General features: G+C 41.3%; 2 protein-coding genes across 6 annotated transcripts in view; one reads left to right on the top strand and one right to left on the bottom strand.

Moving 5' to 3' along the window:
* POPDC1 (popeye domain cAMP effector 1) overlaps window positions 1-2,854 on the bottom strand; it is a 38,438-nt gene extending 35,584 nt beyond the window's left edge. For 3 of the 5 annotated variants that reach the window (XM_010965357.3, XM_074368573.1, XM_074368574.1), the window contains exon 1: window positions 2,722-2,854. The gene's annotated coding sequence lies outside the window, so the exon portion shown is untranslated. Of the gene's footprint in view, window positions 1-2,099; window positions 2,329-2,721 lie in introns of those variants that run through there. The other 2 variants (XM_045524556.2, XM_010965358.3) reach the window with 2 other exon arrangements.
* The window catches only part of LOC123619803 (uncharacterized), a 132,974-nt gene continuing 117,925 nt past the window's right edge, over window positions 2,144-17,192 (top strand). Inside the window, exons 1-2 of the mRNA XM_074368576.1 lie at window positions 2,144-3,684; window positions 9,678-9,775. Coding sequence (XP_074224677.1) covers window positions 2,522-2,905 — 384 coding nt within the window. The 5' untranslated portion in view covers window positions 2,144-2,521 and the 3' untranslated portion in view covers window positions 2,906-3,684; window positions 9,678-9,775. The remainder of the gene's footprint in view (window positions 3,685-9,677; window positions 9,776-17,192) is intronic.

The following is a 17,192-nucleotide window of genomic DNA, read 5'->3' as shown; positions in this document are numbered from 1 at the left end:
ATAAGGTCACACAATAAGCCATACTTTTCCATTTTTTTCCATCACACTAAAGTAAAGGTTTTAGGTAGCAGAATAAATTGGTATCAGGTTGGGCATTTTGAAAGGATGTTAACAGACGAATATGAAAGAATTCCACATCTCTTAAGATGACAAGAACACATACACACCCAAATTTATAAGCTGTGAGTGAAATAAATCAAATCAATTAAAGATCTCTTCCCATAATTCTAAAGTAGTTCATACATATGAGAAATAGCTTAGTTAGATATTGTTTTGCTGCAAAAAGGAGAGAAATCATAAAAACCCAACTACTTTGCAAATTTTTAAAAACTGAACTATAGTTGATGTATTCTACGTAAGTTACATGTATACACAATGAGTCACAATTTTTAAAGGTTATACTCCATTTATATGTATTATAAAATACTGTCTATATTCCCTGTGTTATCCAATATATCCTTGTAGCTTATTTATTTTATACATAATAGTTTGCACCTCTTAATTCTCTACTTCCCAAATGTTTGAATCAATAAACATGTAAGTTTATTGGGATGGGGAGGCATCATTATTTTAATGACTCAAGTTATACAAAGTTTGTTTTCAAGGACCAAACCAGGATTAATCTCATAATTTCTTCAGGAGGTAGAATGATATTAAGTGTCCTCTGTCACTCATGATGATCAGCTTATGCATTAGCATTATGGAAGCTAATAATAACTACCATTTCTACCCCACCTTAGAACACGCTTTCACTCCCACTACCCTATGCTCTCTACGAGGTGGGGACACTGTCATACTCATCTATGTCTACCCAAGCCCTAGCCTCTGTAAGAGAATGCCAGAGGCAGAGGTGAGAGCCATATGTAAAGTACACAAAAGTGATGAAAACACTTTTAGAAATTACTTTTCAGTCTCCCCAAAGACAGTAGTAAAGACAGGAGGGTGCCGAGCCTTCCTGAGGTTGAGAAAGTCCAGTTCTATGGCACAAGCCCCAGGGAGTCATAGACGCCAGGCAAAGTCACTTCTGTGTTTTGGGTTGGCTTCTGCCTGGGAATCCAGACACCTGGGCTAGAAGACTCCTTCAAGTTTTAACAGCCTGTGGCTCCAACATATATTTATATAATCAGTTAACTAATACATATTCCCCTTCACATACACCTGATTACACCTGTACTGCCAACTGATCTGCTGTAATTCAATTTCAGGCTTTTAAAAGTTCTCCAAGTGGCACTAAAAGTATCAATTTCTGATCAAGAGAAAGGATAGGAAAACTGTGATCTTCTAATCCAAGAACCAGGGAAACCTATAATATGAATTTTTAAAAGGTAAGATAATCCTAAAACATACTGTGATGCACCATACTTTATTTAAAAAGGGTCCACATATTTAATTTTCTTGTGCATAGTCATTAACATTATATATTACATGTAATTCATTTTACTTGTATGTTTATCTATATGTCTATTATATATCGAGGTATACTTATCTATATGTCTATTTTGAAACGCCAGTGACCTACTGTCAATACTGATCGGATCCTCCCGTTTTCAGCTTTCTTTGACCACTACTTAATGGATTTATGTGGCAAACACTGAACTCTCCTTATACAGAGAATGAATGAGTCTAATGAGGAAGGTTAGGCTGGTAAATTCGTAAAGTTCAGGTTAATTTTGACTAAAGCAAGAGAATTTTTCTATTAGTTCCTCCGAGTCTAATTTCTTAAATTCTCTGTGCTAGTGAAGTCCTGTCTTTCTATTGGTTTTCAAATAGGCATGTGCGGGGCGAAATAGCTAAATCGTGAAACTAACCTTAGCCCTTCATCAAATTACAAAAATGAAAAAGATAACAGCCGTGAGCAAAGTCTTGCTAGAAGACTTGCTCAAATCATTCTGTAATTCTTACTGAACCTTCGCGATATCTTCGGAATGGCAAAGGGCATGACGCTGCTCAGTCTTTTGGCACTTACTCTTGCTTCAAAGCCAGCGAGCACTTTCTGAGACTTGTCTGGTCAGAAACCCGTTTCCCAAAGCCTCAGTAACGAGGGCGTGGAGAGATCACGGGTTCCCCAGCCACCTGCGCTCCCCAGCCGCCCTGCTCACCTCGCTCCTAAAGACAGAGGGTCAGTGTCAACTGTTCTCCTTGACCCGAAGCTCTCGGGCCACGAGGGGTGTGCAGTGGGCACCCCGACCCACCTCACATTCCCAGCGCCAGGCCTGGGCGGGCGACCCTGTGCTCCCGGCTGAGCGCTGACTCCGCGTGGGACCCGAAGGCCCTACAGAGGGCGAGGAGGTGCCGTAATGTGTTCGCGGGCTGGGAGCCCTGGGAGCCTTGGGAGCCTCGCGGGGAGGGAGAGGCCGAGCTCACCAAGGGCTTGCGGGCGGCAGAGCGCGGGAACCTGTACCCGCGGGGGCCCGAGCGTCCGAGGACGCTGGCGCTGCCTGACCCGAGTGGCGACAGCCGACGTCTGAGGGTCGGTGACCGCGACGCCCAGACCCTGGGTGAAGGGCGGCTTCCAAGGACAATGCTTGGCCCGCAAGGAGAGAACAGGGTTCCCGCGGCCAGGGCGCGGAGAAGAGGCAGCCGCCGCCGGGGCGGGCAAAGTTGCTCCCAGAGGAGCAGGAATCCAACTTTCGCTTCCCAATTTAGCCCCGGGAGCGCGAGGCTGCAAAACAGTCGGGAGCTTCGGGGGAACTGGGGACAACTGCGCCTCCCGCTCCTTACCTGGCTGGTCCCTGGCGCGGAGCCTGGGTGGCACTGGCCAAAGTTTGGGGCGGCAGCGGCGGGGCGCGGGGGACACGGACGTGGCGGCTCGACGGGCGCCGGACACGAAAGCCTCGGCGGATCGGCGGGTCCGGAGGCTGCTCGGCAGATGCCGGGTCTCCGCGCCCCCGGCGGCTTTGACTAAAATAGGCATCGTGGCGGCGGCGGCCGGGGCTGGGGCCGCACCGCGCACGCGCCCGGCGCCCCGGCGCCCCCCGGCGGGCGGAGTCCGGAGCCTCCGCCCGGACTCCTCGCCCGGTTCCTCCAACTCCGCGGCGGCGTCTGCACAAAGGTGATGCGTTTGAAACACCCGCTGCTTGCTTTCCTCGTTTCCTCTCTACTTATCGGTTCTGCCCTTGTTTGGGCAGGAGTGGGAGGCGGGCAACATCTTGGGGCCTGCGTGCCCTTTGGGATAACTTGAACGGTAGGGTCCCAGCAGGGAGAGGAAGCAGGATAAGAAAAGAGAACCAGAATCTCCATTTCCCCACAAAGTCCAACGACCCACTCGCGTAACTCCTTTGTGGGACACAGTTGCCCGCCTCTCAGCACGAGCGGGATGGGCGGGGAGAGCGTGCAACTCGGCGTCTGAACCTGGCGGCGGAGGCTGGCGGTTTGGTCCACACGGACGACAGGCAGCGCCCTCGGGGACCCGGCGAAGGGCCGGAGCAAGCCAGCCCTGCTGCTGCGGGGGCCACGCGGGAGCCACGCGGAGAGACCTTCGACACAAGCACTATTTTGTTTCTAAAGAAGGAAGGTACTTATCCGAAATTTACTTTCCTGTCACGGTGCCGGGCCCTGCACTGTAGGCGGAGCGCCGCCTGAATTTGCCACGTGAATTTGGCAGACTTGGGACCATAAATTGAAAAACAAGATACGAAAGTACGCTGCGATCAATTATTACTGTATAGAGGACAACTCTCTTGGGTAAGAAATGCAGGGCAAATTAAGGAAGAGTCGGTGTGGGGGAGGAGTTGGAGGACAAAAGAGGAAGGTTAGATGAACATTAACAGTTTCCACCTGAAGTGTCCCATTGCGAGGTAGAATTTGTGCCGATTATTAGAGTATGAGGTCGTTCATGTGTGCCAAACATGACCTAAGACCACAGGTACATTGTAAAGTGAGTGCCTGGGAGAGCACACTTGCCAGGTCTCTGTGGTGCACAAGTAATGCAACATGGTCTTCAAGAACATGGTCCATAGTGCTGCACAGACCAGGTTTGAATCCTGCCTCTCCTACCAGCTAGCTGTGTGACTCTGGGGAAGTTACTTAGCTTTTCTGTGCCTCAGTTTCCTCGTTTGTACCTTGGGGTTGATGATGATTGCACCCGTTCCTCAAAGGATTGTTTTGAGGACTAAATGATTTAAAATACACATAAACGGCTTAGAATGGTATGTGGTACATAGTTATATGCATGTGTATTTATAAAGCGCCTTATCTAACATGTTTGAAATTTGCTATCACTTTACAAGATTCATTTTCAACGCTACTTCTTCAGAGGCTGTTTCTTTTTAGATGTTCTGCTGTACATTTTGGTAGCTACCACTACATACATTTTAAGAAGTAGGTTTAATAAGAAATATGCACAAAGATTTTGCATGGATATTCATTGGAGAGTGGCTGAAAATAATGAACACTGGAAATAACCTGAATTTTAACCATAGGGGACTAAGTAAATTGTAGGACATCCAAACAATCTTGTTCTAAGCAGCCATTAAAAATAATTTATAGAAAGATGTTCAGAACATAATAATGTCTACTAATTATATAGAACAGAGGACAGCAAACTCTGGCCCAAAGGCCCAGCCCCCACTGTCCCTTTTTGTACAGCTCATGAGCTGAAATGGTTTTCACATTTTTTGATGGTTGAAATCATCAAAAGAAAAAAATATTTCATGACATGTGAAAATTATATGAAATTCAAATTCAGCATCCATAAAGTTTCTTTGGAACCCAGCCACGCTCCGTCATTTTACGGCTGCTTTTGTGCTACAGAGAAAGCATTGAGGAGTTGTGGCAGAAACTACATGACCCTGCAAAGCCTAAACTATGTACTGTCTGGTTCTTTGCTGAAAAAATTTACTGCCCCTTGATATAGAGTGGACTTTGTGCCAGGCAGTGTTCTAAGTGGTTTAGATATATTAAGCCACTGAATCCTCATGACAGACTCTATGAAGAAGTAGTTACTATTATTATCTCCATTTTGTAGACAAGACACTGAGATAACAGTGAGGTGGAGTGGCCTGCTCAGGGTGTCAGAGGTAGCTTACTGCTACCTACACAGCTTCTATCACTAGCCACACTGCCTCGCATAAAAAGATGTTAAATAGAAAAAGGCATGTTACAAGAGTATGGAGAATATTACAAATCATCCATGATGGTAAGCACTGAAATGCTTACATTTCTTACCTCTGATGATGAGGTTGTAAATGACTTTTCTTTTTTTCCCTTCCTTCTCCCCCCTCCTCCTTCTTCCAACTTCTCCTGCTTTTCCTCCTGCTGCTTCTGTTAAATTTTCTGCAATGCTTATATGTTACTTTTATAATAATCTGAACACATACTTACTAACATAGCAGAGCCCAGGTTCTGGCTTTTGCAGACCGTATACCAGACTCCAGCACTGTGGTTATGGAGTCAGCTGTTACAGGATACACTCACTCCTTGCCTAACAGGTTAAGATGTCCATAAGGCATTCATTTCATATAAAGATTGTGTACTTTTATGAAAAGAGTACTGGATTCAATATCATAAGACTTGAGTCTTGGCCTCAGAGTCTGTTTTCTCGGAGTCTGTGTGCTACAGAAAAAGGAGACTCTATACCCCATCTAAGGAGTAAAAACATAATTTTATATTTAAATTTTTATCATGGATATATGAATAGCAGCTCTTAAAATTCAAAATAAGAATTCTAGACACAAAACGTTGAGTTTGAGAGTGCTCTAGGTAACTTGGTTTCCTCCTGCTGGTCATGGAAAGATCTGATTGAAAGATTCTGAGCGCTGTTCGGAACAAGTATGATGCAAGGAGGTAACTTGCAGCTAACTGTAGAATGGAAAGAATATGAGGCATAAATAACAAAATGCAGGGCTTCCTGTCTCCTCTGCAAAAGCTCTAGCTTTTACTGCTGAGATTGACATAAACAATGATTTCTTTCTTTATTTCTTTCTGGGCATCCTTGTCTGCTTTTTATCATTTGGACAAAACTTTGATGAGATTTCAAAGTTCAGATAGAACAAATTTTGTGAAAATAAAACAAGACCCGAGGGAGTCACTGGCTTTAAGAGTATGTGGAGGGGAGGATATAGCTCAAGTGGTAGAGTGCATGCTTAGCATGCACTAAAAAAAAAAAAAGAAAAGAGTTTTAGCATTATGTTATCTTCCTTATCTCTCTCTGCCCATGGCTTGCTTCAGTATAGACTTTCTTCCAAATGTTACTCCTAATTGCACAGAGGCCATAGCTGCTTCTGGGATGTCTCAGCAGACAGTTCTGATCAATTAGTAAGCAGTGATTTGATTAGATTCTTTATGTACCTAAATACCTCTCGTTCAATGTTACATTAACTTTTTCATTGACCTGTTTGACAACCAACCTTATTGACTGTTTTTACATTTCTTTTCCTTTAAAAGAACATAACGGAGTTGGTTTTGTTGGAGCAATTTTAGGTTTATAGACGACCGAGCAGTTAGTACAGAAAGCTCCTATAGAGCCCCTTGCTCGCCTGCTCACAGTTCCCCTGTTATTAACATCTTGCATTAGTGTGAGACATTTGTCACAATTGAAGAACCCATGTTGTTACATTATTACTAACAAAAATATACATTACAGTTCATCTTTGTGTTGGATGGTCCCAGTTTTGCCAAGCGTATTTGTCATGTACCCACCGTGACATAGTAAGAAATATAATGTGGTCTCTTTTCCCAGTTCCTGACCTAGAGTTCCCAAAACTTTTATAATGAGTGACAGGGGTGCTAGGAGCATCTTTTGTTCTAATATTTAGTCTTTGAGCCCCAATTCCTGGCATAGGGCTCCTAAAACCTTCATAATCTCCTGAGTTGTGGGCTATGGGAGACTCTTACACAGAGCTTCCTAAGTCCCTTGGGAATTCCTGGGGGATAGGAGTGTCTTGTTCTAACAGGATGACTCTAGGTGGGCTCCAGAGAGCTTCAAGATGGGTCCTGGTCTCCAGAAAGACCAAGTCATGACTAGACGCTTGGAACTTGCATCCTCACCCTCCATTCTCTGGGGAGGGAAGAGGGGCTGGGGACTGAGTTAATAATTGATCATGGCAATGTGGTGAAGCCTCCAAAAAAATCTCTAAGGGATTTGAAGACCTTCGGAGTTAGTGAACACACCCATGTGTGGGAGGGTGCACACCCCAAGTCCACAGGGACAGAAGTTCCTGCACTCAAGAACCTTCTGGACTTTGCTCTATGTATCTCTTTATCTGGATGTTCATATGTATCCTTTCTTATATCTTTTATAATATACTGCTAAACTTGTTTCCCTCAGTTCTCTGAGTTGTTACAGCAAATTATCAAACTGGAGGACAAAGTGGTGGGAACCTTGAGTTACAGCCAAGTTGGGCAGAAATGTAAACCTGGGGGCCCATTACTTATGATTGGTGTCCAAAGTCGGGGCAGTCTTGTGGAACTGAAGCCTTAACCTGTGTGGGGTCTACACCAACTCTGGGTAGTTTGTATCAGAACTGAATTGTCAGACACCCATTTGGTGTCGAGAGGGTTGGAGAACTGGTTAGTGTCAGAAAACCCCACACACATTTGGTGTCTGAAGTGTTGTAAGCGAAGGAAACAGGGTTGGTTTGTTTGTTTGTTTTGTTTTTGTTTATGTAATGCCATGTGCTCACCATCACAGTATGTACTGAATAGTTTCACTGCCCTCAAAATCCCCCCTCTCCACTTACTCATCCGTCTCCTCCCTAACCTCTGGCAACCACTGATTATTATTATTTCTTTTTTACTGTCTCCATAGTTTTGCCTTTTCCAGAATGTCATACAGTTGGCATCGAACAGAATATTGACCTTTCAAACTGGCTTCTTTCACTAAGAAGTTTGCATTTAAGGTTCCTCCATGTCTTTTTGTCGTCTTGATAACTCATTTTTAAAATCACTGGATATTTCATAGTATGAATGTGCCACAGTTTGCTTATCCAGTCACCATTTTTCAAACATCTCGGTTTCTTCCAGTTTGGGGCAGTTATGAATAAAGCTGCTATAAACATCTGTGGGCAGGTTTTTGTGTGGACATGTTTTCAACTCTTTTGGGTAAATACCAAGGAGTACGATCATTAGATTGTATGGTCAAGACTGTGTTAGCTTTGTAAGAAACTGCCAAACTGTCTTCCAAAGTGGCTGTACCATTTTCTAGTCCCACCAGCAATGAATGAGAGTTCTTGTTGTTCCACATTCTTACTAGCATTTGGTATACTCAGTTTTTTGAATGTCAGCCATTCTAATAGGTGTGTTTTTTGCTTTTTAGACTGACTCACTTGGTTAATTTGTTCAAAATAATCAAACAGGTTATGTGCTGAACAGGTGTTTTATATCTTGACCAAGTTTAAAAACAAACAGCAAAGCAGAGGGGTATAATCTTTCATCTTTTTTGCATCCCAAAGGCCTATACTCTAAAAAATGGTTAAAACAATGTTTAAATATTTCTAATACTAAATTCAGGGAGGAGATCTCTAAAAGTTGGCTTTCATTTGATTTGTTGAACAATGAGCTTTTACCCTAAGGATTCAACCCTTCAAAGAAACAAAACCCAGCTAAAACTCAAAAAAAATACTTGAAGTACTTTAAGAGCATAGTGAATTATAAAGGCAGTTGAAAAAGTGGGGGCTTTGGGATTAGCTAGATTTGAACTATGGTTTTATATTTAATAAACTGGATAAATGTAAATCATTTATTAAACTTTTCTGAGCCTCAATTACTTGTCTGTTAAACTGCAAAAATAATTCTTAGCTGACAAGATAATTTTGACCTTTAGAAACTATATTTTTTAAAAAAATGCCTGGTGTCCAGCTTTTGGTAGCTTAATTGTACATGTCTTCTACCCTCCACCCCCGTATAGTGCTCTGCACATGGTCCACAATCAATAGAAATTATTAGAACTTCCATCCATCATCACAGTTCCCTAGTCTGATGAAATAGTTGAAGTATCCTATGAACACATGGAACAAAGATACAGTTTCATCTGCTATGTATTTGCTGGTTTTAAATAGCTGGAATATAGCATACATGACACAGATTTCAAAAAAAAATTACAAGTTGCAAGAATCTAGCTCATGTTAAAATATCCAGTGATTTGGGATTTCCCTGGAGTAGCCAGAAGTGAGATACTAGCTTCAAAAGCAAATTCATAAAATATGCAATAGTATAGATTCTAGAAACGGGGCACTTGACAGAATCAAGTTACAGCAATTCCCCACCTTGGGGTTGGCAGAAATGCACACACGGTGACTATAATGTCAGAAACTGGAAGCCTGATATTCCCTCTGCTTATTCTTCCTCACATAACTTTCCTTCTAAAACAGAAGAGTTGCATTTGTGAATTATTTATTTTAAATATTAAAATAGCAAACAAAGGCCAGATGAAGCATGTAATAGGATTTCCTAATCTTTCAGAAAGTAATTTCCAAGAGAAGGAATTTATTATAACTAAGTAGAACAGAATCATGATTTTATTTTTTTTAAAAAGTGTGAAAACAGGAGCAGAGCATTTGGCCTGGATCCACACCCAATTCCGAAAGAAGCCTCAAAGCCGGGCCCATGTTGGATCCTCAAAACAAAACTGGATCCCAGGCGCAGGCAGATACACCCAGAAGAGCAGGGTCAAAAGTCTGGCACAAACCACTGTAAAGACCTCTTTTGTGTTTTTTTCTTTCCCTTTTGGGAATTTCTAGAAATTCACAGACCCTTGAAGCCTGTCTGCGAATCCCACGTTTAGCGCCTCTACTTTGAGAAAAGAAATGCCACGACCCTGAGGATGACACTTTTAAAGGTACTGGTTTTTTCAGTCTATAAATAATTCCTTTATGTGAATAATTGGTGAGAAAGGGTTAGAAAGGTGATTAGAGAGGAAAAGTTGTTAATGATAGAAAAAAAACGTTTGGCAATTCTTAATAGCATATAATTTGGATGTATAGATGAGATTATGATTGAAAGTGAAGCCAGGGAATGACTTTTAATCTATATCTGGTGAAAGCAGAACTTTCAATCATAGAGTTTCTACTGAGCAGTCTCATTCTGTTATGTAATTAATCCTCAATAAAAGGCTGCTTTTGGAGGCCTGATAATAGCCAGCCCAGTAATTGACATCAGCTAGAAACAAAAACCCAAAGCAACGCATTGTAAAGATGGAATAATAAAATAAAGTTGGGAATAATGATGCCGCCATCCGGCATTAATTGATGTGCCAAAGCACTCAGAGTTCCCAGGAGAAAAGAATTATTTAAATGCAAATTTTTATTATTACGACTACTTAAATTGTAATAGATTCATGAAAAGAAGACACCTCGCTAACTTAGTGCACATATAAAACCTGATAAAATATTTATGAGCCACGTACTGGCAGCTTTATCATTTAGCATAAAAAAGGGTAAACAAGATGAAACATTTCTTTAGTCCAAGCTCACATATATTTGGTACAATTTAGAACCACATTCAATGATAACAGTGATGTTTGGTTTGGAAACTATGGCGACCCTCACACACTTTTGTAGGAGAAAAGGTCATGATTTGAAAAGATACAGATTTTACAGTCATTGAATCTCTTTTGAGTATAGGAAGAAAAGAACCTTGGTTAGCACGTTTTCCAACAGAACACCATTTTGGTTTATATGCCATAAACAAAACTATTCTTAATGAAGTTTAACTGCATACCACAATTTAGGGAATTCTTAATATTTTTTACATCAACTACACCACTTTAAGTTATCCGAAGAGAAATGTAATGAATATAAGCTCAGAAAATAGCAACTAAAAGCAAGAGAGCATTCCAGCGTGAGTCAGGAAGTCCTCCAGATGACTTCATATGACTGCTTAATGAATTAATGAAACTCCGCACCTAGAAAACTGATGTTGGATACTAAAAGATCTAGTAGAAAATACTACTATTAATGACTGTTGTAAGATGCCATTTAAAATGCCTTGGATTAGTACTTAGTACTTGCATCATTAATGGCTTAACACTGGCATGTGATTCCCACGTGTTTTAAAGTGATATTACAGAAATGGATTCCTCAGAACAGTTTGTCTCTACCTCTATTATGGCTTTTCTTCCTTGCTATCTTTTACATATTTATGTGCAAGTCTTACTTCTCCATCTAGGTTGTAAGTTTCTGGAGGGTAAGAAGTGTGTCTGATTTATCTTTCATGTCTCCACGGTACCTAACATGTGATTCACATATATTTGGGACTCAGTAAATATTAGTTGATGGGATAATCAAGTGCATTTGCTTTCAAGTATTCTTCTCCAGTAGAAAAAATACTAAATATTTTAAAATTGTGTTTTGCAACTTAAATTATTACTAATAGGGGCCATAACAGAAGAAATACATGCCAACATGCTAACAAATTGGATTAGAAGAGTGGAGTGATTGTCTTTTTCTTTTTTGTATTCCACTTGTTTATGATATGGTCATATTGTCTTTGTAATAGAAGGAATAAATAACAACAAAATAACACTTAATATTCTACTAAACTAAAAATCACTTTATTAGAATTACGGTGACCTTTCCACTATGACAGTGACACTCCTGTTCCCTGCTCACACTCACACTCCCCACCATCACCTTCCTCTCCCCCCGTCTGGGTGATTTATGATGGAACAGGAACAAGGTAAAAAAGACAGTTTTGGAAGGAGTGGGAAGAGATGATGGTTTAACCCTGAGAGGCTCATTTATTCGTTTAGAAATACCAAATGGTCTGATGGGTGGCAAATGTCTGGGGTCAGGATGCAACACTGGGGAAGAGCACAGAGACCTCAAGTCAGAGGCAACTGTGGGACACTGGGGGCCACCATCCCAGTTGCCCAGAGACCAAGTGGCCAAGCAACACTGCAGTCAATCCAGGGAGGATTCACAGGACAGAGAGAGGCCAAGTCACCTCTCCTGCTCTGCCATGAGGCCTTGTAAACCTGCCCCCACCCACTGGAGCAAGGAGAGAAATACAGAAAGACTAATGGGTTCATTTTAAATGACTGTTTAAACAGGGAGATATTACTTGTATGTGGTCAGATCAAGTGTTTTCTGCCATCACTGGGAAGAAGGTGTGAGAGTAGGATGAAATCAATGACAGGTTAAAAGAAAGATGTGTTTTGCACACGTCTCATCAGTGTCTTCTCAGTTTATACCTGCTATACATTTTATTCATTTTTTTCAAAAAATGTAATGGGTACTTGCTGTATACTAAACACTAGACCAGGGGTGAGTTATTTCCAGAAAAATATAATTATAACAGAATTATGGAGACGCTGTAAGTGAGGTCAGAGGAGCTCCCAAACTATAAATTTTTGAGAAAAATGAAATAAAAAGACCAATTATATTATTTAACTTATCATTTAAACTGGAATTACTTACAGAGAACATGGTAATCTCTTGCATATTATCAACACAAAAGTCTCTAAGCTAAACCAGCTGGCAGGTTTTCAACCCAAAGAATGAGCTTGCAACCTGAAAACTAATAACTGCATTCTGAACAAGTGCTGTTCAACTCACTTTGACAATATCGGGAAGAAAAATGTGGTTGTGAAGATCATTTAAAGAAATAACAGTTCTGCATCATGCACGGAAAAAAATGATGTGCAGAAAAAAATGGCATTATTATAAGTCTTACATTTTATTTCATGATAAAACTGCTGGTGGCATTGCATCATTGAAGTCAAACTGGGAGGGGGACTCAGTGTTAAAATTCAGATAGATTCAAGAACAGATGCAATGACTTTCCTTCAACTCAACAAATATTTACAAAGCAGCTGCCATATGCCGGGCTCTGGTTCCCAAATGGTAAACAACATGTAGACTAGCAGGAGAGTTTGAAAAGAAAATTCCTTTTCTCAGAAAAATAGATACTGTGCTTGTGCATTGGCTAAACTTTTATCTCAGATGAACCAAGTTATATCCCACGTTGGATATATTTCCTGTTCTTCAGAAACCTCTGCTTATATCACATCAAAAAATATCTTCTCTGTCTTCTTGGAGACCTTACTGGCTACTATTTTAAAAAGCTTCAGTTTACAAAGTTTCATTGTACATCAAGTTTTATTCCATCTTAGAAAATAGAAAAAGAAATAGCATTACAAAGAGCAGTGGAATTAACTTACCTGTAATATAAGTGGGGGAGGTGGCACCTACAACTTGATGGCCTGAGCTAAGAAAGCCTTCTCGATAAAATTTCTGTGGACATTTCAAATGAGCCACGGGAATGCATGAAATGAAACTGGCAGATCCAAGATTTAAAGAACTCAGACTGCATCAAAGAAGTTTGGCCATGCTCTCTCATGATATAAACTTACAGCCATTTTAACAGAATTACATTTATTTGCACATTTCACTTGTAAACCACGTTTGAGCCCAAGGTAATTGCTGATGTTTTGGAAAAGAAAGGCTCACGTTTGGCTAGTGTTCCCCACACTGTCACTAACAAACTGAGCAGATGTGTAGCTGGCATTTGGCTTTGAGTCTTTTTTCAGTTCAGATTGGGGGCATTTCAGCTCTCTTCAGGTTACTTGGTCGCACCATGGTCGGGGTAGCATGAAAAACGCAAGGACACTGATTTGAAAGAACTATCTTGAGCTGAGTGTCACCATTTACTGTGATCCACCCTTTCTAATCTTTATCCATAAAACAGAATTCTTCCAGGGAATAAGCAAATAAAATCATGTCTACACACATGCTTTGTAAACTGTAAAGTATTAAATAGATGTAAGATACTGTTTTGTAACTATATAGTTGGGGAGGTAAATTTATATTGAATAGGTGCGGTAATCTCGTTAGATGACTCAAAACATCTGATATTCCTATCAAGTGGAACTACAAATCCTACTATAAAATAATGTAAAAACAAATATTTTTGGAATCCTGTAAAGTAAAATTACACTTATTAAGATCACCAAAGCTTGAATTAAAAGACAGTAAAAAGAAAAATTATAGTTTAAGACCCAAATAATCAGTTCTAAAGGGGAAAAGAAGTTCCTTGTCCATCTTTAAGAGCTAGCAGGTTTTAAAACTAGTCCAATTTAGCATAATGATAAAACTTCATTATGTTGAAACCATGCTAGTATTACATGCAAATGTACAATCCAGCATTAAAATGATGGTAATACTCATAGTGAGATGACTAAGAGCTAAAGTAACTAATATTTCATCCTGGCCACATCTTTTCATTATTGTAAGATTTTTGGTCTTAAAATAATACATAGTTCTATCAAATTAAACCTATATTTTATTACAATACGTCCATATGCTATTGATATTTATTTGTATTTTTGTTGATATATGTATGTATTAACTTTTAGAAGAATGAAGAAAAATAATGAAATTAGGCCCATGGATTTCTCTAATTTGTATAAAAACTGTCTTTTTCTAAAAAATAATACTAATTTGGGAACACCATTTCTGAAGATTGATTTCTTCTATAAGCATATGCAATGTAACGGAACATGGAAGCCAGTTAGAAAGTGCAATCCAATGCCACATATTTATGCCCTTGGTCAAACCAGGAGACTCAAGTACATAACATTGCATAATATATTGCTCTTACAATAATGTATACTGTCTGCCTGGTACTGTATGTTTTTCTTATGGCTCTTGCCAGCTTAGTTGAGGGGTTTCACTTTGTAACTGACCTGTCAAATCAATTCTGTCCTGCTTCTGTGCAGTGTAACAGTGACATCCAGAGCTTATTCAGATGAGCAGAGAGCTGACGCATTTCCTTCTGCTGCTGTGTTGATGAGGACAGAAAATTCTTCAACCTGTGACTGCTGGGAGAGCATCGTACTATTCTTTATGGTAGATTAATCCCAGCACCATGAGTTCCTGAGGGTTAGGAGTCCAGGGCAAATCACGCTGGTCCCTTCTGATATTTGCACAGAGGCCAAATCAGGTTCAAAGGACTAGCGCCCCCCACCCCACCCCACCACATCCCACCTCACCCGAAGGGGATGGGAAGCCTCCAAATATCCAGGTGACATAAAGGCCTGCAGCCTCTGGGAACTTGCCTTGGTGACTAGGGTAGCGGTGTTTATGGGTTCATTTTAAGCCAAACCACTCCCTTTCCCCCTCAGGCTACTTCTCAGAGTCCTTCCTGACCACGAAATGTAGGACAGAAAAATCACAAAGCAATCACCTCCTCTGCTTCAAGTCAGAGGGACCACTCTTATCCAGGGCCAGCTTTGTGGGCCAGCCCCACACTCAGTATAAAGCTCTACTGTCTCCATCTTGAAATTCTTACTACTTTTGGAACAAAGGTTCCATTTATTTATGCACTTACAGATTTTGTGTACAAAGCCATAAAGCCTTTTTAACAACCAGCTTCTCATTTTACTGCACTTGTTACCAACCATAAGTGAATCAAAGGAATTTAGGGCTGGAAACAATTGGGCTGAGATTAAAATGAGCCCAATTTTTAACAGAGATTAAACTGAAGTGCACTGTGGTACTGCACTTCGGGGGCACTCTTCCCAGGAGAGCAGTGCTTCCTTCTTTCCATGCGGGTTGATTAGAGTATTTTGAGATAGTAAAGTGTGGTTTGCTAAGCATTTGAAAGCAAACATATAGCGTACATACGTAGAGGTCACTATAGGGTTGTTGTTGTTTTTTAAATTTTTTTTGAAGTGAGAAAAGCTGGGTGCAAACCAAGGTGTTGGATAATAGCCGATCTGTTAACACTGAGGGGCAGTGCCAGCCCTACACAAAAAGTGTGAAGATGGAGAGGATTCACAGCATCTCTTAGCATCTCTTTATCCTGCTATGTTTGTATTCCTTCCTCCTCATCCTGAAAATGCTTAGATTTCTGGAAAACTTGTATGTAAATGCCTCTCCTCCCTCTGCCACATGACTTGAGCCAAAAGTCTACATCCCATTTCTATGTGGCTTTGTTCCCAGTTGACTTTCTTTGTTCTCAGTTGACTAATTAATCCCTGTTAAATTTTTAGCTGGTACTAACTTACAGTGTGACTACTACTTGGGGTGCCTGGTGTTTTAATATTCAATACCACAAAGTCGTACAGGCTCAAAGAAGTGAATTTCTCCCAGGGCCACTGCGAAGCCAAGTCAGTGGGTGCTTCCTGGAGGCCTTCAGTGGCACCAGGCAGAGAGCTGCCACTGCGTCTGCCTGTAAGAGCTGCCGTGGTGGCCACATGTGCCTGGAGACAGAAGAACCTTCCAACTGTTCATTTAGTTCATGCTTGAATAGCTCAGTAGCTCATCCAGACTAAGGATTCAGATGTTGTCACACTGTCCCACTTAGGCAGATGCTAACATACAAAATAACGTGCTTTTCTTACGGAACCCCATCCTCCTTGCTAACTTTGCTTCCCAGACCACTGAGAAAATCTAAGTAATCTTGAGAGACGTCTCACAAGCCCCCATCACTTCTCTCATCTGCCAGCACCTGCACTGCTATATACTCTGCCTCCTCTCCTTACCAGAGATGAATTGTCCACATTCCTGTTTAAAGTCACTGGGTCCCATCGTCACTCATCCACCCACTCCAGCAATTCACCCTCTCTTCTGGGTCATCCCTATCAGCATATAAATATGCCATTATTTCTCTTACTTTAAACCACCTCTTTCCTGACCCCACTTCCTGCTCAGCCGACCATCCATTTCTGTTTCCCTACATATCAAAAGTTGATAAACATACTTGTTCTTCCAACGTCTTGCCTCTCATTTCCCCTGGGTCTACTTCAGTCAAGTTTGTGTCCCCAGTCCCTCCACTAAAACTGCTCCTGTCAGGTTCACCAGTGACCTTCATGCTGCACAACCCATTGGTTTATTCTCAGACGTCCTCTCACCTGAGTGGCAGCCACATTTGAAGCAGTTCATCACTCCCTTCTCCTGGAAACACTTTCTTCCCTTGGCTCCCAGGACCCTCTACTCCTGATTTTCTTTTGATCTCACTAGTTGCTCCTTCTCTATCCTTTGTGACTCCCCATCTCCCTGTCCTCTTAAAAATAGAATGCCCCCAAGGAAAGGTCCCTGGACCATTTTTCTTCTGAATTTACACTCACTTCCTTGGCCATGTCATCTCGTCTCATGGCTTTAAATATGATCTATGTGTGAAATACTCCCAAATCTTTTTCTCCAGCCCATACTTTTCTCTTGAACCCGAGACTCCTCCAACTGCTCACTCTATGTCAGCGTCTAATAAGCAGCCCACGCCGAGTGCTTCTCTCCCCTTCGAAGTCTGCTGCTGTC

Source organism: Camelus bactrianus, chromosome 8, assembly GCF_048773025.1.
Source record: "Camelus bactrianus isolate YW-2024 breed Bactrian camel chromosome 8, ASM4877302v1, whole genome shotgun sequence".
NCBI lineage: Eukaryota > Metazoa > Chordata > Mammalia > Artiodactyla > Camelidae > Camelus > Camelus bactrianus.
The sequence above is the reverse complement of the archived record's forward strand: the minus strand, read 5'-3'. Positions and strand labels throughout refer to the sequence as shown.